Source organism: Lepus europaeus, chromosome 12 (genome assembly GCF_033115175.1).
Source record: "Lepus europaeus isolate LE1 chromosome 12, mLepTim1.pri, whole genome shotgun sequence".
NCBI classification, from domain to species: Eukaryota; Metazoa; Chordata; class Mammalia; order Lagomorpha; family Leporidae; genus Lepus; species Lepus europaeus.
In genome coordinates this window covers 35,873,677-35,901,058 of record NC_084838.1, presented here as the reverse complement: position 1 = coordinate 35,901,058, position 27,382 = coordinate 35,873,677, and the positions used below count along the sequence as shown (strand labels likewise).

The following is a 27,382-nucleotide window of genomic DNA, read 5'->3' as shown; positions in this document are numbered from 1 at the left end:
AAATGTTTCTGTGCCATTGATATCCTATAGTCAAGAAAGCTGATCGAGGACGCATTTAGGAGACCTACCAAAATTAGTTATTACGGTGAGAGTCTTGTGAATCAGTGTTTGCTTTGTATTTACTCAGATTATTTCAAAGATAGTATTTCTTTGAACAGAGAGGTTGTAGGGAGATTTGAAAGTTAATTAGGGGGGTTAGTGCTGTAGTGTAGTGGGTAAAGCCCCAGCCTGCAGTGCCGGCATCCCATATGGGCGCTGGTTCGAGTCCCGGCTGCTCCTCTTCCAATCCAGCTCTCTGCTATGGCCTGGGAAAGCAGAAGATGGCCCAAGTCCTTGGGCCCCTGCACCCATGTGGGAGACATGGAAGAAGCTCCTGGCTCCTGGCTTCGGATCGGCGCAGCTCTGGCTGTTGCGGCCATCTGGGGAGTGAACCAGCAGATGGAAGACCTCTCTCTGTGTCTCAACCTCTTTGTAACTCTGTCTTTCAAATAAATAAAATAAATCTTTTAAAATAAATAAAGTTCTGAAATCCTAAGAATGTAGGGGTTTAACAAAACCCCAAACAATGCCAACGGTCCTCTTGTTAAAAAGCCGGCTACTGCTATCTCCAGTCATCCTCCTGCAGTGAACACCGACATCTGGTGCTTCAACCCTGATTCAGCTTCGAGGTAATTTTATGATAAAGGATATAAATAAATCAAACTGAAGGACACATTTACCAACTTACCAGCTTCTTTTTAAAAAAAAAAAAAGTTGATTTATTTATTTGAAACACAGAATAATAGAGAGAGAGGGACAAAGAGAGGGGAAGAGATTGATTTTCCATCCACTGATTCATTTCCCAAATGGTGACAACAGCCAGGGCTGGGCCTGGACAAGGCTGGCAGCCAGAAACTCCATCCTGGTCTCCCACACGGAGACCAACACCTGTTGCTTTCCAGGTGTAGTTGCAAGGAGCTGGATGGGAAGCAGAGCAGCCAGGATTCCAACACGGTGCCAGCATAGTAAGCAGCGGCGTAACCAACTGCACCAACACCCACCCCAGCTTTAGAATTTCACTACAGCCATGTAAGAGACTACTTCCACAAGAAGCTATGGCAAAGGTACAGAACCTCTGGACTATTTATGTAACTTTCTGCAAATCTATAATTATCTCAAAATAAACAGCTTTTAAAAAGTCAAGCTAAAGATACTTCAAGAAGTTCTGAGTAACATCAAAGGCCACGGTAAACCAGTTTGGTCCACGAGTGCAGTGTCCTGGGCCACAGATGACTCCACACAAGTACCCACAGGCAAGAGGACTCATTTCAAAACCTCATCAGTCAGCTGCCGTGATCTACAACTGCAATTAGGAAAGCTTGTGTCATGCTGACAGGTGTCTAATTTGGTTACGCCGATCATAAATCTTCAGTTATCTGTGATCACATCAGTGAAACCTCCTATAGGCAATACATTCTTAGAACTGCTTCCCACGTGGCCCTGCACAGGAACCCGTGCTGACTTGATCACTGCATTTATCAGACAGTAACACAATAATCTGCTTGTACCTTGCTTTCCTCCACTAACCATCACTTGCAACTTGTGTCCTATTCATCTCACTTTATTATCCAAACCCAACCCATTGCAGGTTCTCAACAGTTACGGAACAAGTAAGATAGAAATTACTAATTATTTTCTTGAATTTCTGGGAGAGATTTTCTTTCTGATACAAAGGCATCCAAACAAATCTCAGAGTGTCTCTATTTCAGAATCAGGATTAAGTATGTAAACACTCACACGTATGTGTGTGTGTACCACAAAGTGCCTGAACATGGGGGTGTAACCTCTAAGGATATCTATAACCACGTGGTGAATATTCTTTAGTTTCCTGAGATTCCCTAACAGTTTTAGAATAAAAGGGAGAGATGGGGCTTTTCCAGGCTGGAAAGTCAATGTGAACTGCTGACAACACGTCCTCAAATTGAAAGTCCCTGCTAGAATGACCTCTGCCTAACTTTATCAACCATTGCAAACAATCCGCTTCTTTCAGAACTCACAGAGACAGCGCCACCTCTGGGTTCTTCGGTGTGAACACATCCAGAGCAGATGGCCCTGAGCCCAGCAGTTGAGACGCTAGGCTGGATGCCTCTGTTCAACATCTGGCTCCAGCTTCCTGCAGATGTGCACTCTGGGAGGCAGGGGCGATGGCTCCAGCAGCTGGGTCCCCGCCACCCGTGTGGGAGGCCTGGATGCATTCCCCGCTCCTGGCTTCAGCTCAGCCCAACCTAGGCCATAGCAGGCATCTGCGGAGTGAACCAGTGGATGGGAGCTCTGTCTGTCTCGCTAATAAATAATTTTTCTAAAGAACAACAACAAAAAAGCATTTTCTCTGTATTTTATACCCTTCAATTAAGCTTATTAAAATGCTTTTCAAACACATATTTTGAACAGCCCAGATCAAAGCCGTGAGATCACAAAGCACTGCCTTCTTTCTGCAGAGCAGGGACCTCATTAGCCTGCACAGAAAACCCAGCAGTCACTTCCAAACGTCAACGAGGCTGCCGTAAGACATCACGGAGGCTGGTCCCACAAGGACTCCCCAGGCACCTGGACAGGCTCGGACGCTGGCTTGACCCTCAGGACCTCCGCAAAGCCGTCGCCAAACCAGCAGGTGACGTGCGCGACGTCCACGGTGAAGTAGAAAAGGCGGTCCTGGCAGAGCTTGCGGCGGTACACAGACCGCGGGTCGGCGGCCAGCACGGCCTCGATGGCGCGCCTCGCTTCCTCGGCTGACCGGAAGTATTTAAATGATGCCTGATCCACACCTGCAACATGAAGAACACAGCCCAATGCTGAGACCACGCAGCTCCAACTCCATTCCAGCACAGTTCCACGTGGAATCTGAGCAATTTCACTCATGTACCCCCGAGTTTTTATTTTACTGAACAAGGAAATCCTGGTCACATTCTCCCTTAGTCTCCCGGCTGTGAGAAGCAGGCCTTACTTTCTGCCAACCCACACGTCGCTCTTCTGTTCCCAATGTAGACTTCTCATTTCTTTCTCTGAACAGAGACAAGGAACCACATGACAGACCCAGGATCCTCAGAGAGCCACAAGGAAGGGAACCCAATCTGTACAACCCAGAATGCTGGGTGCAGGCAAAGCACTGGGCGTCACAGCTGCACAGGTACCAGTAAGCCCACATGGCTAAGGGTCCCAAGACAAGAATGAAACAGACACACTGAGCATGCCCAGTGTCATCACTGGGGAGACAGCCATGGGGTTCCACCCAGGTGTGCATTTCAAGAAATACCACTCCTAATCTACTGTAATTTGTTCTAAAAACCAGTATGTACTAAACTTTAAAAGTAACTGTGGGGAGACCGGTGCTGTGGCATAGCAGGTAAAGCTGCCTCCTGCAGTGCTGGCATCCCACAGGGGCGCTGGTTGGAGTCCTGGCTGCTCCACTTCTTTTTTTTTTTGACAGGCAGAGTGGATAGTGAGAGAGAGAGACAGAGAGAAAGGTCTTCCTTTCTGCCATTGGTTCACCCTCCAATGGCCGCCACGGCCGGCGCATCTCGCTGATCCGAAGCCAGGAGCCAGGTGCTTCTCCTGGTCTCCCATGAGGGTGCAGGGCCCAAGCACTTGGGCCATCCTCCACTGCTTTCCCGGGCCATAGCAGAGAGCTGGCCTGGAAGAGGGGCAACCGGGATAGAATCCGGCGCCCTGACCGGGACTAGAACCCGGTGTGCCGGCGCTGCAAGGCAGAGGATTAGCCTGTTAAGCCATGTGCTGGCCTGCTCCACTTCTGATCCAGCTCTCTGCTATGGCCTGGGAGAGCAGTAGAAGATGGCCCAAGTGCTTGGGCCCCTGCGCCTGCACAGGACACGCAGAAGAATCTCCTGGCTCCTGGCTTTGGATTGGCCATTTGGGGAGTGAACCAGCAGATGGAAAACCCCTCTCTGCCTCTGCCTCTGTGTAACTTTGACTTTCAAATAAATAAATCTTTTTAAAAAGTAACTATGACCTCATTATTAATAATTACAACAGAATCTTTCCAGATTCAGCGGAAATGCCATTTCTTCCAGGAAGCCTCACCACATTTCCTCCCCACCACGAGTCAGAACCCCCTCTGTGTCCACAGCACTTGCCCAGGCTGCCGCAGTAGCACCAATTCCCTCCCATGTCAACGGCTTTCTCCTCCTCTAGACTCTGAGCTTCTGGAAGTCATCTTCCAGTTCCCTACTGGTCTCCATCCTGCTCTTTGCTCTCAATCAGTCCCTGTTTTATAACTGCACTCCACAACTGCTCCTTGCTATCAGTTTTTTTTTTTTTTTTAAGAATTATTTTTTATTTCTTTGAAAGACAGTTACAGAGAGAGAGGTAGAGCCAGAGAGAGAGAGGTCTTCCATTCTGCTGGTTCACTCCCCAAACAACAGCAACAGCCAGAGCTGAGCTGATCCAAAGCCAGGAGCCAGGAGCTTATTCCAGGTCTCCCACGTGGGTGCGGGGATCCAAGCACTTGGGCCATCTTCTACTGCTTTCCCAGGCCACAGCAGAGAGCTGGTTTGGAAGAGGAGCAGCCAGGACTCGAACTGGCGCCCACATGGGATGCTGGCGCTTCAAGCCAGGGCATTAACCTGCTGTACCACAGTGCCGGCCCCTCTACCAGTTTTAAACCAGCGCAGCACATCTGAAGCACCTCAGACACACTGTGCTGTTGTCCAAGATCTCCATGTGGGTAGCAGGGGCCGAGTGTGGACGTCAAGGGCAGACAAGGCAGCACTCCCCTGTCCTGACGCTAGCCTTCCACAGTGGCCTGACTCCTCCCACCAACTGTACACAGTGATGCAAAGACCTCTGTCAACAAAACTCTCAAAACAAAGAGACCCACGTTAAAATCAGAGGCTCTGTTTACAAAGAAAGCCTCAGGAAAGAATGAGAAGCCCAGGGGCCAGAGCTGTGGCATAGCGGTTAAAGCCGGCATCCCATTTGGGTGCCAGTTCGAGTCCCAGCTGCTCCACTTCTGATCCAGCTCTCTGTTATGGCCTGGGAAAGCAGTGGAAGATGGCCCAAGTGCTTAGGCCCCTGCACCCACATGGGACACCCGGAAGAAGCTCCTAGCTCCTGGTTTCAGATCAGCCAACTGGGGAGTGAATCAGCGAATGGAAGACCTCTCTCCCTCCTCTCTCTCTCTCTCTCTCTGCTTCTCCTTCTCTCTCTGTGTAACTCTGACTTTCAAATAAATAAATAAATCTTTAAAAAAAAAAAAGTAACTGTGGGGGGCCAGTGCTATGGCGTAGTGGATAAAGCTGCCACCTGCAGTGCCTCCACCCAATGTGGGCGCCAGTTCGAGTCCCGGCTGCTCCACTTTCAAACCAGCTCTCTGCTATGGCCCAGGAAAGCAGCAGAGGATGGCCCAAGTCCTTGGGCCCCTGCACCCATGTGGGAGACCCAGAAGAAGCTGCTGGCTCCTGGCTCCAGATCAGCATTGCTCTGGCCGTTGAGGCCATTTGGACAATGAACCAGTGGATGGAAGATCTCTCTCTCTGCCTCTCTGTAACTCTGCCTTTCAAATAAATAAATAAACCTTTAAAAAAAAAAAAATGAAGAAGCAGCCCAAGACTTGAGCAGCACACCTTCATGGAGCTGCCCCAGCCGCAGGTGCAGGTGCTGCAGGGCACGCTGGCCCACCACGTGCCTCCACCCACAGGAGGGGCTGCAGAGGCAGCCACGTGGGCTGGCTGTGGCCCCGACAGGCAGAGCAGGGAACGCTCCAGGATACTTGTGGCTCTGTGTCTTGCCCCAACTTCTTCCCACCAGGAGGATTCCCTTCAGGTTGGGGTGTTAAATGCCAAACCCCTTCCTGTCTTCTTCATTTTCCCCCTCTGTCTGGGACAGGCTGAGACCCTCTGTCTGTGGCTGCTTAGCTCTGTATTTTCTGGAAACAGAGCGAAAGCCTTCACTGTCTGCACAAGGCCGCATGCTGCTGGGGTGTGACGTCCAGCAGTCACCTGCGGCCACCTCTGGGCGGCCCTCTGACCTGGACACAGCCTCCTGCTCCCTGGGGATACTGAGATCAAGTCCTTCCACCTCCCACTTCTCCCAAGATAGAAACGCGAGTCTTTTCAGAGGCCCTCTCCGTGACGGGCAGGCATCTGAGCTAGCGGTTAAGAGGCAGACACCCCACATCTGAGTGCCTGGGCTGGACTCCCAGCTCCAGCTCCTGCCAACGCAGACCCTGGGAGGCTGCGGTGATGGCTCACGTACTTGGGCCCCTGCCGCCCACATGGGAGATCTACATTACATCCCCAACTCCTGGCTTTGCCCTGGCCCTGCCATCACAGGCATTTGGAGAGTGAACCAGTAGATAGGGGAGCACACTCTTTGCCTCTCAAATTTAATTTAAAAAATTTTCTGTGACCTCATGCTCTCCCTAGAGCCTGTGACCTCAGCTCCAGCACTCTGCCCTTGCTCCACTCCGTCCACCTGATCGCACACTCCCCACGGGGCCATGCGCTGGCTGTCCTCAGGTTGTCGCTTCCCTGAGCTGGCTGGGCCAGCCTCACTTCCTTTGCCTCTCATCTCAGATGGCTTATCAATGACTCCCACCCTGGCCACATATGTGAAACTACAACTCCTCAAGTCCGCCCTATTCTCTTTTACTCTTTCCCTCATGGCCCTCAGAAGCTGCCGACATGATACGCAGTGGTTCTGTATGGTTTGTACAATAATTCACTTACTTACCAGCTTTTAGTTTGTCTCTCTCTGCCCCATCAGAATACAAGCTCTTGAGGCATGAATTTTTTTGTTTGTTTTTTATCTCTTTTGCTCAGTGATGTATCCCAAGGGCCTAGAAAAGCTCAGTGTACTCTCAGAGAATGAATGAACAAGAGGGCCAGCACTGTGGTGTAGTAAGTTAAGCCTCTGCCTACAGTGCCAGTAGCATCCCATATGGACGCTGGTTCAAGTCTGGCTGCTCCAATTCCAATCCAGCTCCCTGCTAATGCACCTGGGAGGCACCAGAGGATGACCTAAGTGCTTAGGCACCCACATGGGAGACCCGGAAGAAGCTCTTGGCTCCTGGCTTTGACCTGATCCAGCCCTGGCTATTGCGGCCATTTGGGAAGTGAACCAGCGGATGGAAAATCAATCTCTCTCTCTGTCTCTCCCTCCATCCCTCCCTCTCTCTCCCCTCTACGCTTCTGCCTTTCAAATAAATAAATAGATCTTAAAAATAAAAAAAAATGAACAAAGTTCCCTCTTCTGATGGCTACAGTCGCTTCTGAGTGGAACACAAAAGAACAGCTTGTCCCCTTCCTGAATCTGACATCTCGTCCAGCTGGGTCCTTCTTACAGGCGCCACCAGCCCACCTCTTAACAGCCCCTTCCTTCACTCCAGGCTGCCACGTGGGATCTGCCGTGGACTGTGGAAACCAGCTAACGCTCGGTTAGAGCCAAGTGTGAGTGCACAGCCGCCACCTAAGGGCCCCACAGCCTCTCCTCTGCGGGAACGTGCGTGTCTCAAGGGCAGAGACTTTGTGAGCAAGCCCTACACTAAGTGACTCTTCTGTGCCGCAGCCTGAGCTGTCAGCTGCCTGAGTGTTAGAATGGAAGGCAACACTGTGGTCAGATGGTAAAACAGCAGAAAGCCCATACACACAGCACACCTGACAACTCCTTCCTCATGCTCTTTGAAAACGCCAAGAGCTACTCTAACAGGCACAAGCAGCAGCCATCCTCGGCCAACAATTCCGACCAGTTGTTGAATTCACCAAATTAAAGCTGTTGTATGATGTTGTTGCCTGGATACTTTATGCTCGTATGTTTCTTGAACACTAGTTGCACTAGGGTGGGCTTTTGGTCTAGCAGTTAAGACACCTACATCCTATATCCTACATCCTACATCCTACGTCGGAGCGCCTGGGTTAGGCACCTTGCTCAAACTCCCAATGCCAGTGTTCTGCCAATGCAGACCCTGGGAGACAGCCAGTGCTGGCTCAAGAAACTGAGTCCCTGCTGCCCTCATGGGAGACCTAGATTGAATTCCCAGCTCCTTGTTTTGGCCCCAGCCCAGACTTAGCCATCACAGGCATTTGGGGAATGAACCAATGAATGGGAGCTCTGTCTCTATCTATCTCTGCCTCCCAAATTATTTTTTAAAAACCAGTCATCCTGACAAACACTGCACACAGCCACTACGTCTCACAATGAAAGCTAAGAAGCAAGGGTACCTGGCTCGCCTCCTGAGCCGAGCTGCGCGAGATCCTTCTCTGCGTGAGGAGTAAACCGGACGTGTAAAGTGGCCGCGGGGGCCTCTCGCACCCAGGCAGGGACCACGCTGCCGCAGGGGGCTCCAGCAGCGGTCCTGGCCAGGCAGGGAGCAGCCCTGGTCCGCGCCTCTGCACTGCCTCCCTGCAGGAACACAGCTCCTTCAGCTCTCCTTAGCCCTGGCTCTGCTCCGTCCTCTGCGAAGTCCTTCCTCAGGCCCGGGGAGCCGCTCTGTGCCTCTGCCACACTCACACTCTGGCCACCCCCCGACTCCAGCCCCAAGCTCCCTGCCAGGTCCGTGTGCCTTGCTGGGTCTCTGGGTTCCAGGAGGTTTGCTCCTGAAGTCCCGCAGCCAGGGCGTTTGGGTTTCTCCTCAGTGCTCTGGCAGGGCCGCGGGTCCTGGCATGCTGGGAGCTGCCCCTTGGCGCAGCTGTCAGTCTTGCCACCAGCCTGGGACGTGGGCTCTGGTGCACGCTGGTCGTTCTGTGACTCACAGTCCTCTAAAGGTGCTATCAAATTTTGCGGCGAGTCATAATCAGCTATGTAGGGCTTTATGTCTAGGACCGGTGTGCCATGTATCATGTCAATTCCAGAAAGGTATACAGCTCCACCTGGAATGTGAATTAAAAAAAAAAAAAAAAAAAAAAGACTTATGAGGGAAAGGGCAAAGCACTGGAAAACACAATTATACTCCAGAATCCTGTCTCCACCTCTGTCTTGGACACTGCACTGGGTTTACTCCCACTTCTCTTCTGTACCAGGCTCTTCTCCGCCTAGTGCCCACACACAGCTCTCTCTCTCTCTGCCTGGACACCTGTCAGCCCCTCCTTTACCTGCCGGACACTCACCTGCACCTCCAGGCTGTCAGGTGACACTCCTCAACAAAGCCTGTTAGGCTCTTCCTTCCTGTGGGCTCACGGGAGCCACGGGGCTCGGCCAGGGTCTGCCTGGAGCCTCTGTCCTCAACAGTGAGCAGGCCTGGACCAGGGGTGGGGGCTGGCGTTCCAGCTCTCCCAGGCATGGGATGGTTCTCAGTACATCTCTGTGTGACCAACGAGAGGCTCCACCGAGGCTCAGCCTCCAAGGCGGCCCCCATGATCCCATCCTCCTGTTGTCCCTGCCCTCAGACGACCCATCCTCTTGAGCAAGTCTTGCTTCTAACCAACAGAAACTGGGCGGCGAAGTGTGCTGCCCTCTTGGATCCCATCCAGCTATGAAAGGCCCCTGCTCGCTGGTGCCTCGCTCGAGAGCCGCTCCCTGCACTGGATGAAGAAAGCAGGCATGCTGGGACGGCCCGTGCAGCAGAACCGCAAGCGGCCCTGGGGGGCTGAGGTGGCCGCCAGCCAGCAATTGGCAGGAGGCTGGGGCCTCGGCGCTGCAACTCCAGGGAAGTCAGTTCGGCCAAGAAACATCCCAGTGCTCCAAGCACATCATACCCAAGTACGGCTTAAACTGCTACGTGTTTGGGAGTCGGTTACACGGCAACAGAAGAAATCCTACCCACTGAGACTCAACACTTCTGTAGCATGTAAGTGACCATCAGCAAACCTCAAGGATGGGTCCTCCGTGGTCCCGCCCATCAGTTCCTGCTACTGGAACAGAGTCTGCCAACCTGACCCTGGGAAATCGGTCAAATCAGAGCTGAAAAACTGCAAGTGATCACATTCTATTCCATCTCCAGTTAAAAAAACATGATTGCTAAAAGAACCCAGTTTCAGGGCCAGCGCTGTGGCAAAGAAGGTAAAGCTGCTGCCTGCAGTGTCAGCATCCCATATGGGCACCAGTTCAAGTCCCAGCTGCACCACTTGTGATCCACCTCCCTGCTAATGTGCCTGGAAAAGCAGTGGAAGATGGCCCAAGTGCTTGGGCCCCTGCATCCCTGTGGGAGACCTGGAGGAAGCTCCTGGCTCCTGGCTTCAGCCTAGCCCAGACCCAGTCATTGTGGCCATTTGGGGAGTGAGCCAGCATATGGAAGATCTCTCTTTCTCTCCTTCTATTTCTGCCTTTCCAACAAATAAATAAATCTTTCAAAAAGGAAAAAAAAAAAAAGAGAGAGAACCTGGTTTCTAAAACACTCTGAACTGTGAATGGCCTGGAACTTTGGAAAGAGCATTTTTCACTTTTTAAATGATGGATTATACCTAACAGCTACAGCAGAAAGACACTGCTGCATAGAGAAAGAATTCCCACAGACACTCATACTTTCTGTATGACTCCTGTGCTGTGGTTCTCAGCCTGTCTTTTGTTAAGGGGTGCTGCCTATGACCCCCTTTGTGATATGATGGCAGGAGAGGCATTGCCCCCTTCTCTGCCTCTGAAAGTATTTACAATGGATTGTTGCCTTGTTCCCTGGCCAATGACCCAACAGAACAGTTATTCCTTTTTTGATCTTTTCTTCACCCTCATCTCTTTTTCTTTCTTTCTTTCTTTCTTTCTTTTTTTTTAAGATTTATTTGATTTGATTTGATCCTCCATCTGCTGGTTCATTTCCCAGATCACAGTAATGGTCAGGGCTGGGCCAGGCTGAAGTCAGGAGCCAGGAGCTTCTTCCGGGTCTCCAAGCTGAGTGGCAGGGGCCCAGGCACTTGGGCCACCTTCTGCTTTCTCAGGTACATTAGCAGGGAGCTAGATTGGAAGTGGAGCAGCCAGGACACAAACCAGCACCCATATGGGATGCTGGCAGCAGCTTTACCCGCTATGCCACAACACCAGCTCCATCACCTCAACCTCTCTGAATGTCATTTTAGATTGTACACCATGGGAGACAGCAGCTTTTGAAAAACCAGTTTACCAGCTTGAGAGTGAAGACAGAAGTTCCTTTTCTAAAATGAGTGAGCTAGGTTGTGAGTTACAAACCTGCTAAATTAAACTCTTCCTTAGAATAGCAAAAAGAATTAAAGAGACTACCCAGAATTGGAAAAGGAAACAGTGACCATCCCATTTTTATTCTATTTTAATAGAAGAGAAGACGTCAGGCCAGGCCCTAAGGAAGCCGTGGGGCACCCAGCTAGAGCAGCTACCATCACGGGGCGCTGGCTTCCACCTCAGGCCATGCAACCCCAGGGACTCTCCGATGATCCTTTGCCTCTGGTAACTGCTGCTGTCTCTGCATGCTGCATACAGCTAAGTCAGATCAGGCGAGTTTGTACGAGGGAAACATCTAGAAGAGAGGCTGCACACTGGAGGCCTGTCAGCTTCCTGACGCCCGCCACAAGACACAACTACAACATCAAGGAGTTCGTGGGATCCGGAGTCAGACAGCCGCCTGGCTGGAGGCTACCAGGTGAGTTATTCAGGGTCAAAGAGCCTCAGCTCGCTCATCCATGAAAGGCCTTTGCTACTCTCTCGGACCCCTAGGACCACTGTGAGATGATGCCCAGGAACACTCTTTACCAACGGCCAAGCACCACATCTACAGTGCTGTTGGGTTTGCCCTTTAACCTCTCCCATATGTATTTCAAGCCTTTAGCACACCATTTTTCTTTTTAATTTACTTATTTGAGAGGCAGAGGGAGGGGGAGAGACAGACTAGGGAGTGCCCCCATCTACTGGTTCACTCCCCAAATGCCCACAACAGCTCGGGGTTAAGCTGGAAGCCAAAACCACAATCCAGGTCTCCTTTAAGAGGGACAAGGATCCAGGACCTTGAGCCAGGGTCAGTATTGGCAGGAGGCTGGAGTCAGGAGCTAGAGCCACAAACTGAACCCAAGCGCCTTCATGTGGGATGCTGGCATCAACCCTTAAGCTAAACACCTGCCCAAGAACACAGATTTTTATCTAACTTGTTGACACTCCTATCTCCAGCACAGAGCACAATGCCTGGTACAAACTCAGTACAAGGAAACAGGCGTGGGCTGCATGATCATAAACAGTACTGCAATCCAAACTGTTACATCATCACAAATCAATAAAACTCAAGATGGGGTGGCTAATGATTTTTACTGGAAAACCTACCTAAAATCTACTCAGCTGTGTACAATCTGGTGGAAGAGTCCAAGTTCTGGGGAAGAATAAACAAAATAACCATTTGCATCTATTTAGTGCCCAATGGCCTGAACAGCACTCTTAGAGCCTTTGTCTCTTAAGAGCCTCAAAAAGGGGCCAGCGTTGTAGAGCAGCAGGGTAAGCCACACCCGTGATGCCAATATCCTATGGAGTCCCGGCTGCTCCACTTTTGATTGAGCTCACTGCTAATGGCCTGGGTAAGCAGCAGAAGATGGTCTAAATACTTGGGCCCCTGCCATCCACGTGGAAGATCCAGATGGAGCCCCTGGCTCCTGGCTTCAGCCTGGCCCAGCCCCAGCTGTTGAGGCCATTTGGGAAGTGAACCAGAAGATGGCTCTCTCTGTAACTCTGCCTTTCAAATAAATAATAACTAACATCTTTAAATATTTATATGTATATATATATAATATATATATATGGGCCGGCACTCTGGCATTGTGGGTAAAGCCGCTGCCAACAGTGCCGGCATCCCATATGGGCGCCAGTTCAAGTCCCAGCTGCTCCACTTCCAATCCCACTCTCTCAGCTGCTCCACTTCTAACCTAGCTCTCTGCTACAGCCTGGGAAAGCAGCAGAAGATGGCCCAAGTTCTTGGGCCCCTACACCCATGTGGGAGACCCAGAAAAAGCTGCTGACTTTGAAAGAGCCCAGCTCTGGCCATTGTGCCCATTTAGGGAGTGAACCAGCAGATGGAAGACTTTCTCTCTCTCTGCCTCTGCCTCTCTGTAATTCTGCCTTCCAAATAAACAAATAAATTATATATATATATATATGTGTGTGTGTGTGTGTGTGTATATATATAAATAAATAAATGAGGGACCAGCATTGTGGCATAGTGGGTAAAGCTGTTGCCTATGACACTGGCATCCCATATGGGAGCCAGTCCTGGCTGTTCCTTCCAACCCAGCTCCCTGCTAATGGCCTGGGAAATGCAGAAGATGACCCAAGTGCTGGCCATTACAACCATCTGGGGAGTGAACCAACAGGACAGAAGCTTGCTGTGTGTGTGTGTGTGTGTGTAACTCTGATTTTCAAATAAAATCAACAAATCTTTAAATATATATATCCACAAAAACCAGTCCCGCGGAGCTGCAGAGGGCAGGTCACTGTCCTTTGACACTCTACAAACCATCAGTCTGAAGCCTGGCGTGACGTCCTGACTCCCGATCTATCTGCTGTCTTGCCTTCTGCCTCTCTATCAAATGGACTTACTGGGTGACAGTGAGCCAAGACTGGAACGCTTTCTGAAACGGTGTCACTGGGTCATACGTGGACACACAGTGACAGCCCGTACGCTATTCCTCTCAGCTACTCAGGGTCTGACGACACGCTTGATCCTTTAGTGCACCCGTCCCAGAGCCCTGCTCGCAGCACAGCTGCTGGCTGGCCCCTGGTCCTCAAGCCTGCAGGGAGAAGCAAGGCTCCACCACTCCATGCACTCACCATGGACACATGGATGCCACCTTTCAAAAGTGTCGGAGTATTTCTTAATCGTTTTGTATTTACTGCATTCCAAGCCAGAGACAATTCAGTTTCCAGCTCAATGATTCTACAACCTAGGAGTTATTTAAATAACAATAGCTTTCCATACACGCCATGGGATACACGAGCTCTAGCATCCTCTGACAGCTCAAAGTGCTTTCCAGCAAACACTCCTCCAATGGTTCTATTTTCCTCGGCGTCCGGCAGTTCTCAGGAGTAACCGGCACTGGCGAGTGCTTGGCTAAATATAAATAACAGCCCTGGTGAATGCTATGTCGAGTTTATCAGACTTTGGGGTAGAGAATTCAAAGAAAGGTAAAAATAGAAAGGAAATGGTTACCTTCCACCTTGTCCAGCTTGGCCAGCGTCAGTCCAATCGCATTGGGACGATGCGGGCTCCTGGTGGAGAAAACCCCAGTCTTCGCCCCATTCAGCCGCGGGGGCTGCACTTTTGCCTTACAGCTCAAGTGACCATTTTTGTGAAAAACAAACAAAATCCTGTTGAAAATAAGCAAAAGCACTGAGAGAATAGCACGAGTTATTTCTAAATACAATGACTTGAGGGGGAACAATGGAGTCCCCCCACAAACAAACATCAGGAATGTTTTAAGCCATCTTCAGTAGCAACCGTCTGTCCTCCTTGAAGGAAGACAGAATCCACACCTGCTCTGCACCGGACACAACGGCTGGCACACGGCAGCAACCCAACAGGCCTGCTCCTTGCCGAGCAGCAGGCCCAACAAATTCACAGTCACGGAATCTTAGCTTCTCCCTCATGGTAGGGATGAGGAAACTGAGGCTCTGGAATGTTAGACAACCTTGACTGAGTCTTCCCAGACAAGATACAAAACCAAGGACCCGTAAAGAAAAATAGTAACAGATCTAAATTCATGAAATCATTCCATTTTTTAAAAAAGATTTTATTTATTTATTTGAGAGGTAGAGTTACAGACAGTGAGAGGGAGAGACAGAGAGAAAGGTCTTTCCTCCGTTGGTTCACTCCCCAAATGGCCGCCAACGGTCAGAGCTGTGCTGATCCAAAGCCAGGAGCCAGGTGCTTCCTCCTGGACTCCCATGCGGGTGCAGGGGCCCAAGCACTTGGACCATCCTCCACTGCTTTCCCAGGCCACAGTAGAGAGCTGGATGGGAAGAGGAGCAGCCAGGACTAGAACCAGCGCCCATATGGGATGCCGGCGCCACAGGCGGAGGATTAACCAATTGCGCCATGGTGCCGGCCCTGAAGTCATTCCGTTTTTTTTTCAAAGATGTATTTATTTATTTGAAATTATAGAGAGAGTTATAGAAAGAGAGGGAGACAGAGGAGAGAGAGAGAGATCGTCCATCTACCGGTTCACTCCCCAAATGGCCACAACAGCCAGGACTGGCCCAGGGAGAAGCCAGGAACCTGAAACTCTTGTGTTCTCCCAGGTGGGTGCAGTGGCCCAAGCACTTGGGCCATCCTCTGCTGCTTTCCCAGGCTCATTAGCAGGGAGCTGGATCAGAAGTAGAGCAGCTGAGACTCTAACTGGTGCCCACGTGGGATGCCAGCGCTGCAGGCACTAACTTTACCTGCTATGTCACAGTGCTTATCACACCGCACTACAGCGCTGCCCCACAATCATTCCATTTTTGTACTACAAAATATCAGCCTGAAAGAAAAGGCTTGCTACATCTATGATAGACAATGGATTACCATGAGTGCTGCATAAATTGCTCCTAAAAGTCACTAGGTAAGGACAACCCATTACAGGTCACTGAGCTGTGAACACACAGACAATTCACCAAAGAACTGCAGCAGCTAAGAGCCACACAAAAGGATGCTGAACCTCATTAATGACTAACAAATTAAACTAAAAAATAAAATGCGTATTCTCCAGGCAAAAATATAAAAACCTGCTAACCAATGTTTGTGGGAGGGTGTGTGGAAAGGTCATTTGTATGTAATGTTAAAATACAGGTTGGGGCCGGCGCCGCAGCTCACTAGGCTAATCCTCTGCCTTGCGGTGCTGGCACACCGGGTTCTAGTCCCAGTCAGGGCGCCGGATTCTGTCCCAGTTGCCCCTCTTCCAGGCCAGCTCTCTGCTGTGGCCAAGGAGTGCAGTGGAGGATGGCCCAAGTGCTTGGGCCCTGCACCCCTTGGGAGACCAGGAGAAGCACCTGGCTCTTGCCATTGGATTAGCGCGGTACGCCAGCCACAGTGGCTATTGGAGGGTGAACAACGGCAAAAAGGAAGACCTTTCTCTCTGTCTCTCTCTCTCACTGTCCACTCTGCCTGTCAAAAAAAAAAAAAAAAAAAAGTACAGGTTGATTAATTTTTTAAGATTTATTTATTTGAAAGGTAGAGTTACAAAAAGAGACAGAGAGAGGGATGAAGTGAAAGTCAGAGATCAATCTCCCACCTGCTGATGCACTCCCCAGAAGGTCGCAATGGCCAAGGCTCAGCGAAGGCCAAAGCCAGGAGCCAAGAATTCCATTTGGGTCTCCCATGTGGGTGGCAGGGGCCCATGCACTTGGGCCATCTTCCGCTGCTTTCCCAGATGCACTTGCAAGGAGCTGGATCAGAAATGGAGCAGCAGGGACTAGAACCAGCACCCTTATGGGATGCTGGAATTGCAGGAGGTGGCTTAACTGACTGTGCTACAACACTGCCCCCAAATTGACTAATCTTAGAGGTCAATTTGGTAGTAGCTTTCCAAAATTATGCATACCCTGTAACCCAATATATCCACTCCTGACAACCTGTCCATAAAAATGTAAAAGTACGGGTGGGCATTTGGTACAGCAGTTCCTTGGGGTGCCAGCATCCCATATTAGAGTGCCTGGTTCCAGTCCCAGCTACTCTGCTTCCAATGCAGCTTCTTGTTAATGCCCACCGGGGAGGTGGCAGATGATGGCTCAAGTACCTGGGTCCCTGCTGCCCATGTGGGAGACCCAGACTGAGTTCCAGGCTCCTGATTTCAGCCTGGCCCAACCCTGATATTGCAGGTGTTGGCAAATGAACCAGTAGATGGAAGATCCCCCTCCACCTGTGTCTGTCTTTCAACTACAATGAAAATAAATAAAAAAGTTTAAGAACTATATTGGGGCTGGCACTGTGACATAGCAGGTAAAGCTAGCACCTGCAGCCTGGCAACCCATATGGGTGCCAGTTCGAGTCCCAGCTGCTCCATTTCTAATCCATCTCCCTGCTAAGGTGCTTGGGAAAACAGCAGAAGATGACTCAGGTGTTTAGGCCCCTACACCCATGTGGGAGACCCAGATGAAGCTCTTGACTCCTGGTTTTGGCCTGGCTCAGGTCTTGCCATTAAGGTCATCTGAGGAGTGAATCAGTGGATGGAAGATCTCTCTCCTTCTCTGTTTCTCCTTCTCTATAACTCTGTCTTTCAAATAAATTTTTAAAAAAAAAAATGCACTGTAGCATAGTGGCCTAGGCCTCTGCCTGCAGTGCCAGCATCTCATATGGGTGCCGGTTCAAGTCCTGGCTGCCCCTCTTTGGATCAAGCTCTCTGCTTATGGTCTGGGAAAGCAGTAGAAGGTGGCCCAAGTGCTTGGGCCCCTGTACCCGCCTGAGAGACCTGGAAGATGCTCCTGACTCCTGGTTTTGGATTGGCTCAGCTCCAACCATTTGGGGAGTGAACCAGCAGATGGAAGACCATTCTCTCTATCTCTCCCTCTCTTTGTCTGTAACTCTACCTTTCAAATCAATTAATTAATTAAATTTTTTTAAAAAGGCAACACTTTTTTAAAAAAAACAGGTCAATAGGGGCCAGCGCTGTGGCACAGCAGGTTAAGCCTCCACCTGCAGTGCATCATTTAAAGTCCTGGCTGCCCCGCTTGCAATCCAGCTCTCTGCTAATGCACCTGGGAAAGCAGTCGAAGATGACCCAAGTGCTTGGGCTCCTGCATCCACATGGGAGACCCAGAAGAAGCTCCTGGCTCCTGGCTCCTGGCTTCAGCCTGGCCCAACCCTACCATTGTGGCCATTTGAGGAGTGAACCTGGGATGGAAGATTTCTTTCTCTTTCCTTCTCTCTTTGTAACTCTGCCTTTCAAATAAAGAAAATAAATTTTAAAAATAAAAAACAGGTCAACCCACATGTACTGACATAAAAGTTCTGCATGATATATACTGTTAATGAAGAAAACATATTCCATTTTTAAGAATATGTGTGTAGGCCGGCGCCGCGGCTCAACAGGCTAATCCTCCACCTGCGGTGCCAGCACCCCGGGGTTCTAGTCCTGGTCAGGGCGCCGGATTCTGTCCCGGTAGCTCCTCTTCCAGTCCAGCTCTCTGCTGTGGCCTGGGAGTGCAGTGGAGGATGGGCCAAGTCCTTGGGCCTGCACCCGCATGGGAGACCAGGAGAAGCACCTGGCTCCTGGCTTCAGATCAGCATGGTATGCCAGCCACAGCACGCCGGCCGCAGAGGCCATTGGGGGTGAACCAATGGAAACAGAAGACCTTTCTCTCTGTCTCTCTCTCTCACTGTCCACTCTGCCTGTCAAAAAAAAAAAAAGAAAGAAAGAAAGAAAGAAAAGAAAAGAAGATGTGTGTATCCATACTTCTATGTATATTTAAAAAGGGAAAAGGATGTTGGAGAGAGAAGGCAAGAGAGAGAAAAACAAACAAGAAAGGAAAGAATAAAAACCTCTTTATATACTTCTGAATCCATTTTTTACATCATCAATGTTTTTAACTTACAGAATTCAACCAAGATCATACAAGCTAGGTCAGAATACCTATGTTTTTCCAATCTACTTATGTCTCTAAACTAACATGAAACACCCTATTTCAGAATAAACATTAAAAGTGAGGTCTCCACAAGCTAAATTACAGCAGTTCCGACTGCTGACATTGAGGTGGGGGAGGACGGATGGAGACAGGATTCCAAGGGACGCCAGTGTTAACACCGGCCCAAGGACAGCTAACACTTTACTGCAAACGTCCAGGTTCCTAGGGTCTCCTGTCTTCTAGGAAGAGTAGACTTAACCCTCAGGGGTCTGGGGCAGGGCCTGCAAGTGTTCTTGGTGAAGGATCAGACAGTCGCTGTCTAGGATCTGCAGGCCCGCCAGTCACTGTCCCAACTACTCAGCTCTGCCTGTGCGGCAGCACCAAAGCAGCCAGGGACAAGAAAAAGGACGGGGCAATACGCCCCTGTGCACCATAAACCTGATTTACAGCACAGGCACTCAGCCATATTTGCTCCCCGGGCCTCGTTTGATAGCTCCCGGTCTGCAGGGCACTGTGATGACCCACGGGCAGAGACAGGGCCAGTTCCAGCTCCACGGAAGCCTCCTCACAATTACAACAAAGTCTAAATGAAACACGCCCCATCCACAGATCCCAAGCTTCCTTGGGGGTCTCCAAAGTGTGTAATCACACACACAAATATGGCACGGAAATCCCACACCATGGACAAGGGCGGCCTGGATGCAGACTCCAAGGTTGCTGTCAACTGAAGTACTTTATTAGGGGCAAGTTCTGGTCCAAAACATCTTACCAAACATGAGAAAACTGCTCTAGGCCCATCAAGGAGTGCTCAGGATTGTTGAAGACGCTCTTTCTGATCTTCAGGCAGGCCCGTGAATGGCTGCAAATGGATGGCTGCCTTGGAGTACCATTCTTGGCCAAGAAACAGGATTCCAAGTAGCCTATTGGCTCAGTTAAAAGATTCCCTGCAGAAGAAAATTAGGGAAGGAATCATTAGTAGAAAGGTCAAAGACACAAGAAAACACGTTTTCTCTCTGCACAGTTGTAAAGTCTACCAGGTATTATGCAACTATTAAAAGTGCTTATTTTGGGACCAGTGTTGTAGCACAACAGCTTAAGCCACCAGCTGTAGCACTGGCATCCCATATGGGTGCCAGTTCAAGTCCTGGCTGCTCCACTTCCGATCCAGCTCCTGCTAATGCACCAGGGGAAGCAGCAGATGGCCCAAGTGCTTGCGCCCCTACACCCACACTGAAGACCCAGGTGGAGTTCCAGGCTCCTGGCTTTGACCTGCGCCAGCCCTGGCCATTGTGGCCATTTGGGGCATGAACCAGCAGATGGAAGATCTCTCCCTCTCCCTGTCTCTCTCTAACTCCACATTTCAAATGTGGAGTTTCAAAGTAAACCTTTTTATTTAAAAAAAAAAAGTGATTAATTTATAGAGTTCATGAATACATAAAAGCATCCTCATCATTACAGACACATGGTTACATCCCTCCAGATGACACAGAAAGAATATTGGGAAGGAAACGGGAAGAAGAGGAACGGCAGAGGGGAGGGAACATTTAAAAGGACCTACCATGACTACAATTGAACTTCACGCTACGATTACCAAGCTATGTCACTTTGGCCACAGCCAAGACAATGTACACAAAACTAAAAGACAAACGTCATGGCATTCGCAGGGCACAAGCTGTTTGGATGAAGTGTGAAGTATGAGACAAAACAATGAAGGTCATGAGGAGACAGCGGCTGGATACAAGTAAACAGATGTTTCCAATGGGAAGCCACAGGACATATGAAACACACCACGGTGAGCAACAAAGGGGGTTCCAGGAGCTCACTGCTAAAAACATCCAGAGGCAGGACACATGCCAGGTCAGGCTACGTGCAGGAGTGCTCTGCTCTCCAGGATGTAAACTCCACGTGGACATGAGCTTGTCTGTCTTGCTTACTGCTCTAGTCCCATTGTCTAGTGCCCTGCCTCTAAGTATTAACATCCTTTATGTTGCATGGGGAGAAGGGGAGTATGTAACGCTAAACTGATTAAAGAACATATGGACAGCCTCATCTCAGTTATGAAAATGTGTTTATATATTTTCCTAAGTATGTACATATGTATGCCCAAAAGCTACCTGGAAGAACATTTATCAACATTTTTGCAATTAGGGGCCAGCGTTGTGGCTCAGTGGGTTAAGCTGCTGCCTGTGACACTGGTATCCCAAAGGGTGCTGATTTGAGTCCCAGCTGCTCAATTTCTGATCCAGCTCCCTGCTAATGAGCCTGGAAAATCTGCAGAAGATGGCCCAAGTATTTGGGCTTGTGCCACCCACATGAGAGACTCAGATGGAGTTCCAGGCTCCTGGCTTCGTCCTAGCCCCGCCCTGGCCATTGAAGCCATTTGGGGAATGAACCAGCGGATGGATAATCTCTCTTTCTTTCTCTCTCTCTCCCCCTCCAACTCCCCCTTTCAAATAAATAAATCTTTATTAAAAAGTTTTTGTGATAAACACAAATCAGTAAAAAACAAAACAAAGCAAAACAAAAAAACCCACAACCAGTAATGCCTTTCTAGTAAGTTTCAAGCCCAAGGTCTCCATGACTTCCATTTTCAATTTATAATTTTTTTCACATTTCATGACAGTTTCACTAACTTCTTTAAAAAGATAATACACATTTGGGCCAGCGTTGTGGCATAGCACGTTAAAGCCTTAACTTGCAGCCCCAGCATCCCACATGGGCACCAGTTCAAGTCCCGGCTGCTCCACTTCTGATCCAGCTCCCTGCTAATGTGCCCGAGAAATGAGTGGAGGAAGGCCCAAGCACTTGGGCCTCTGTACCTACATGGGAGACCTGGAAGAAGCTCCTGGCTCCTGGTTTCAGCCTGGCCCAGCCCTAGTCATTGCGGCCATTTGGGGAGTGAACCAGCGGATGGAAGACTGCTCTGTCTCTATCTCTCTCTGTAACTCTACTTTTCAAATAAATAAAATAAATCTTAGAAAAGATAATACACAGTCTAAACCTTCATTTTCTTTCCATTTTCTATTCAATCTATCAGCACAAGCAGTAAGACTTGTCAGTCTGGGGCTGTCCCTCACACTACCTTTCATTGGTTTACACGGTATTATTTGATAATGTAACACATCAGGGGTTAGGGTTTGGCAAAGTCATTAAGATGCTGCTTGAGAGGCTCACACCCTGTATCCAAGCACCTGGGTTCAAGACCCAGCTCCATTCACAATCCCAGCTCCTGCTAACACACACTGACTGGGACGCAGCAGGAGACGGCTCAACCACTCAGCTACCGGCCACTCACATGGGAGACCTGAACTGAGTTCCCCGTTCCTGGCTTCAGCCTGGCCCAGCTCTGGCTGTTGCAGGTATTTGAGGAGTGAATTAGTGGATGGGAGATCCCTCTGTGGCTGCCTGTCTCCCTGTCTTCCAAATAAAGAAATTTTTTAAAGATTTATTTATTTGAAAGTCAGAGTTAGAGAGAGAGAGAGAGGGAGGGAGGGAGGGAGGGAAAAGCAGAGACAGAGAGAGAAGTCTTCCATCCTCTGGTTCACTCCCCAATTGGCCGTAACAGCCAGAGCTGTGCCAATCCAAAGCCAGGAGCCAGGAGCCTCTTCCAGGTCTCCCATGTGGGTGCAAGAGCCCAAGGACTTGAGCCATCTTCTACTGCTTTCCCAGGTCATAGCAGAGAGCCTGATTGCAAGTGGAGCAGCCGGGACTTGAACTGGCATCCATATGGGATGCCAGCACTGCAGGCAGTAGCTTTACCCATTACACCACAGCGCTGGCCCCTCCAAATAAAATTTTTAACAATTTAAAGATTACACGAAGGGCTGGTGTTGTAGTATAGTGGGTAAAGCCACCACCTGCAATGCCAGAAAGCCATATGGGCACTGGTTCGAGTCCCAGATGCTCCACTTCAGATCTAGCTCTCTGCTATGGTCTGGGAAACTGTGGAAGATGGCTCAAGTACCCACGTGGGAGACCTGGAAGAAGCTCTTGGCTCCAGGTTTCGGATCGGCACAGCTCCGGCCGTTGCAGCTATTTGGGGAGTGAACCAGTGCGTGGAAGACCTCTTTCCCTCTCTCTTCCTCTGTATCTACCTCTCTAACTCTGCCTGTCAAATAAATAAAATGAATATTTTTTAAAAAAGACCCCCCTCCCCAAAAAAAAAGAACCTAAGCAAGACAACACTGGGATGACAATGAACTGGAAGCAAACCCAGGAGCTACTCTGTAGGACTTCCTCCTCCTGGGTCTCTCTGAAATGTGAGGGACCACTCCCAAAATACCAACCATCCACATTCTAGCAAGTCTGAACGCTTCTGGAACCTAACTCTGTTCTCTGTGCACTCCTTTTTGGAATAATACATGCTATGAAATATAAGTGCCCAATAATTTTCAAATATGTATCTTACTCTTTGCAGTAGGAACTTGACACTGTCCACCCAGAATTTCTACCTTCTTTCTCTTGCCTTCTGTCTCAAAAAAAAAAAAAAAAAAATCAAACAAAAAACAGCAAGCCCTTAAAATTTGGTAAGTGCTGTGCTAAGTGCTCAAGCCCGAGAGATAAACAAGAACCAGCTCCTCCACTCAAGGGTTTCCAGTGTCCTGAGAGACGGACAGTAAGTGGACAGTCCTCACAAAGTGTCTCCTGTGCAAGAGCGGAGGTGCCAGGGCAGCAGCAGCAGGAGAATCTCACGGAAAGAGGGAGTGGGGGGCTAGGGGGTTGGGTGTGGTAACAGATGAGAAAAAGGACTGCAAACACAGGGCCACCCACACTGTGTGACCCCGGGCAAAGCTAGCTTCCCTCTCTGAATCCTGGGTTCCTCATCTATGAAGCAAGGAAAATGATACCCACCTGGGAAACTTGTAAGAGTACGAACAAAATAGGTGAGCATCCAAGCACTCTTACAATAGAAGGTGCTCAGCAAGGACAGGTTTCTGAAGTTTTTGTTCAGGCTTTTCCCCATTTTTAACTACACTAAGTAAGTAAGAAAAAGCTGGCGGGACTGGCCCTGTGGTATAGCGAGTAAAGCTGCCGCCTGCAGTGCAGGCATCCCATATGGGCACCGGTGCGAGTCCTGGCTGTTCCACTTCTGACCCAGCTCTCTGCTATGGCCTGGGAAAACAGTAGAAGATGGTCCAAGTGCTTGGGCCCCTGCACCTGCGTGAGAGACACGGAAGAAGTTCCTACCTCCTGGCTTCAGATCAGCCCAACTCTGGCTGTTACAGCCATTTGGGGAGTGAACCAGCAGATAGAAGACCCCTCTTTCTCTCTCTCTCTCTCTCTCTCTCTCTCTCTGCAACTCTGCCTTTCAAATAAATAAATAAAATCTTTGAAAAAATTTAATTTCTTAAAAAAAAAAAAAAAAAGCCAGCAAGTTACGAATCCAGAGTTGTATGCACACAGGCTTTCCTACCCATCTTGCTCTGAAAGTTCGGTCCTTCTCAGTTCTGTTGGGGCTATTCAATATTTCACTGCCCAGCTTCAGGTCAAACACACCAGACCGGCCGGCGCCGCGGCTCACTAGGCTAATCCTTTGCCTTGCGGCACCGGCACACCGGGTTCTAGCCCCGGTCGGGGCACCGATCCTTTCCCGGTTGCCCCTCTTCCAGGCCAGCTCTCTGCTGTGGCCAGGGAGTGCAGTGGAGGATGGCCCAAGTCCTTGGGCCCTGCACCCCATGGGAGACCAGGAGAAGCACCTGGCTCCTGCCTCGGATCAGCGCGGTGCGCCGGCCGCAGCGTGCCTACCGCGGTGGCCATTGGAGGGTGAACCAACGGCAAAAGGAAGACCTTTCTCTCTGTCTCTCTCTCACTGTCCACTCTGTCAAAAAAAAAATTTTTTAATAAAATTAAAAAAAAAAACAAAAACACACCAGACCAATCCTCCAACCTCCTAGACTCCATGCTACTGACCACCTTTAAACTTCCCATGTCACAACTACTGGCATGGCTTCCAAGGTGCTCCAGAATCCGAAAGGATTCACCCCCCTATTCCTCCCAACACTCGAGACGTCTGGCTCCCCAACACTCTGCAGAACTTTGAGCCCTGGCTTCAGTTCTCTCCTGCCTGTCAAAATATTACACCTATAAGCTGGCAGCAATCAGGCTTTTTTTTTTGAAAGGCAGAGATACAGAGAGGCAGAGAGAGAGGGGTCTTCTATCTGCTGGTTCACTTCCCACATGGTCCAGCAGCCGGAGCTGGGCCAATCCAAAGCCAGGAACCTGGAGCTTCTTCTGGGTCTCCCATGCAGGTGCAGGGGCCCAAGGACATGGGTCATCATCTACTGCTTTCCCAGGCCATAGCAGAGAGATGGAGTGGAAGTGGAGCAGCTGGTCCTTGAACCAGTGCCCATATGAAATGCCAGCACTGCAGGTGGCAGCTTTACTCGCTATGCCACTGCACCCACCCTGCAAGCAACCATTTTTTAACTATACTAACTAAGTAATAAAAAAGCCCAACCCTGCAAGCATGGCATTGAGAAGCCCCTCTTTGAGCTTCCGGACTTCATCAAGCGCACAGGCATCGAGGAGATGCGGGAGGCCCTGCAGGAGAAGGAAGAACAGAAGACCATGAAGTCAAAAATGCGGGAGAAGGTTCGGCCCAAGATGGGCAAGATTGACATTGACTACCAGAAGCTGCACGACGCCTTCTTCAAGTGGCAGACCAAGCCGAAGCTGACCATACACGGGGACCTGTACTATGAGGGGAAGGAGTCTGAGACCCGACTGAAGGAGAAGCAGCCTGGTGACCTGTCGGACGAGCTCAGGATTTCCCTGGGGATGCCTGTGGGACCAAACGCCCACAAGGTCCCGCCCCCGTGGCTGATCGCCATGCAGCGATACGGACCACCCCCATCGTACCCCAACCTGAAAATCCCCGGGCTGAACTCGCCCATCCCTGAGAGCTGTTCCTTTGGGTACCATGCTGGAGGCTGGGGCAAACCCCCAGTAGACGAGACCGGGAAGCCGCTTTACGGAGACGTGTTTGGAACCAACGCTGCTGAATTTCAAACCAATACTGAGGAAGAAGAAATTGATCGGACCCCTTGGGGGGAGCTGGAGCCCTCAGATGAAGAGGAGGAGGAGGAGAGCACAAAGACAAGCTGGATGAGACAGGCTTCATCACACCGGCAGACAGTGGCCTCATCACCCCAGGAGGGTTCTCATTGGTGCCAGCTGGAATGGAGACCCCTGAGCTCATCGAGCTGAGGAAGAAGAAGATCGAGGAGGCGATGGACGGAAGTGAAACGCCTCGGCTGTTCACCGTGTTGCCAGAGAAGAGAACAGCCACCGTCGGGGGGGGCCATGATGGGATCGACCCACATTTATGACATGTCCACGGTCATGAGCCGGAAGGGCCCAGCGCCTGAGCTGCAGGGTGTGGAAGTGGCCCTGGCGCCCGAGGAGCTGGAGCTGGACCCCATGGCCATGACCCAGGAGTACGAGGAGCATGTGCGGGAGCAGCAGGCCCAGGTGGAGAAGGAGGACTTCAGCGACATGGTGGCAGAGCACGCTGCCAAACAGAAGCAAAAGAAACAGAAAGCCCAGCCCCAGGACAGCCGCGGGGGCAGCAAGAAGTACAAGGAGTTCAAGTTCTAGCCCCATCCAGCCCTCCTTTGGCCCCTTTTTCTGGATGCCAGGCTTCACACGTGGGTCCTGAACGCCAGCTCTCCTGCAGTCCCCAAGGGCTTGTCATTTCATGTTCTTATTTTAGACCTGTTTTGTAAATAAAGCTATTTTCCAAGAGGAAAAAAAAAAAAAAAAAAAGCCCAACCCTGACCAGGTAATAGCACTTCAACAAAACGCAGCTTAGGTTCCAACACTCAGTGCACACACAGAGATAACAGTTTCCAGAACATTTAGAACAATGAAAACTGTCCATAACTTAAATGTCCAACAGGACATCAAATTACAGCCCCGCCTCTAAAACAAAACAACATGCAAGCCCATAAAATTAATTGCCATGTAAAGAAATATGAAATTAAAACGGTGGAGTGGGATATCACCTGTTTCTAGTCTGCATACAATGAAACAAACACGGCACTCGGACACCAAGATTTTAACACCGTTCTCTTCTGGGTGAGGGCAGGCTATTTTTTTTTTCTTCCATTGTGTCCTCTAGTTTCTGTTCTCTCTATAAAGAGGCAGAAACAAGCAAAATTCATGCCTATCTTTCAAGGCCCAGTTCCAACTCACAGCCTCTCTCCACACATCACGGGGCATTTATTATTAATTCCTAATCGGCAAGACGCCAGCTGTACACATCAGAAGTCCTCTACAGCAGGAAGCACTCCCTAAGAGAGCTCACTACATCGCACGCGGCCGCCAAAGCCAACAGCCAGGACCAGGCAGGCAGTATGCGCGCATCTTGCGCGCGTCTTCTTCCACCGAGACCCCAAAAACGCGCGATGACGCCATCACGCTCGCCCCGACTCGTCACGTGGTGGCCGCAGCACGTGACTGCGCCTTCGCCCGAAGTAGGGGAATGACGCATGTCGGTGCAAGACCTCGCATCGCACATTCCTCTCAAAAATGAAGTCGCCTGCCTGGACCTAGGCCTTCCCTCCAAGCGGCACTGCCAGGTTCTTACACGTTACCTGTCTCTAGGGAGGGCTTCACGCACCCGCACGGGGTCGCTATACGCCCAGGCCCTGGCTCCTCCTCGCCGCGCATGGCTACTGATGGCGGAAGCGGGGTGCCCACCCGACGCGCCAAAGCTTCCGCTTCCGCGCTCCGGGTCTGGCGCCTGCGCAGTAGCGGCGCCCGCCAGGTGGCGCAGGAGCGGCGCAGGCGCCGGGAGGGGGCGCGCGCTGCGGGCGGCGTCGCGGGCCGCCGGCGATCCTAGCGGCTCCGAGAGCCTCTCGCTTGCGTTTTTATTTTTCAGACCCACGTCTCGCACTCCGCTGCGGTCACGTCCTCT

General features: G+C 50.3%; 1 protein-coding gene and 1 pseudogene across 4 annotated transcripts; one reads left to right on the top strand and one right to left on the bottom strand.

Annotated features, from left to right (window-relative positions):
• Positions 1-758: 758 nt before the first annotated feature.
• Positions 759-27,155, bottom strand: TRMO (tRNA methyltransferase O). 4 transcript variants are annotated; one of them, XM_062207898.1, is made up of 5 exons: positions 27,060-27,155; positions 19,235-19,409; positions 14,078-14,235; positions 8,214-8,861; positions 759-2,804 (listed from the first exon to the last, which is right to left on the bottom strand). In XM_062207898.1, exons 1-5 carry the CDS (start codon positions 27,133-27,135, stop codon positions 2,551-2,553), a joined length of 1,311 nt encoding a protein of 436 aa, XP_062063882.1. In that variant the 5' UTR covers positions 27,136-27,155; the 3' UTR covers positions 759-2,550. The 4 variants fall into 4 exon arrangements, with proteins under 4 accessions (XP_062063882.1, XP_062063885.1, XP_062063884.1 ...); XM_062207901.1 differs by having other exon boundaries at positions 27,086-27,147; XM_062207900.1 differs by lacking the exon at positions 27,060-27,155 and adding an exon at positions 26,469-26,844.
• LOC133771847 (splicing factor 3B subunit 2-like) lies at positions 24,409-26,083 on the top strand (annotated as a pseudogene).
• Positions 27,156-27,382: the final 227 nt, after the last annotated feature.

What these genes read in the sequence shown, in the direction of transcription:
- TRMO (XM_062207898.1), bottom strand. Translation starts at nt 27,135, where the DNA reads ATGCGCGGCGAGGAGGAGCCAGGGCCTGGGCGTATAGCGACCCCGTGC. An exon ending in GAGCAGTTTTCTCATGTTTG is followed by an intron (nt 14,236 to 19,234) that starts GTAAGATGTTTT and finishes TATTTTCAACAG; the next exon opens with GATTTTGTTTGTTTTTCACA. An exon ending in CAAGCTGGACAAGGTGGAAG is followed by an intron (nt 8,862 to 14,077) that starts GTAACCATTTCC and finishes TTCACATTCCAG; the next exon opens with GTGGAGCTGTATACCTTTCT.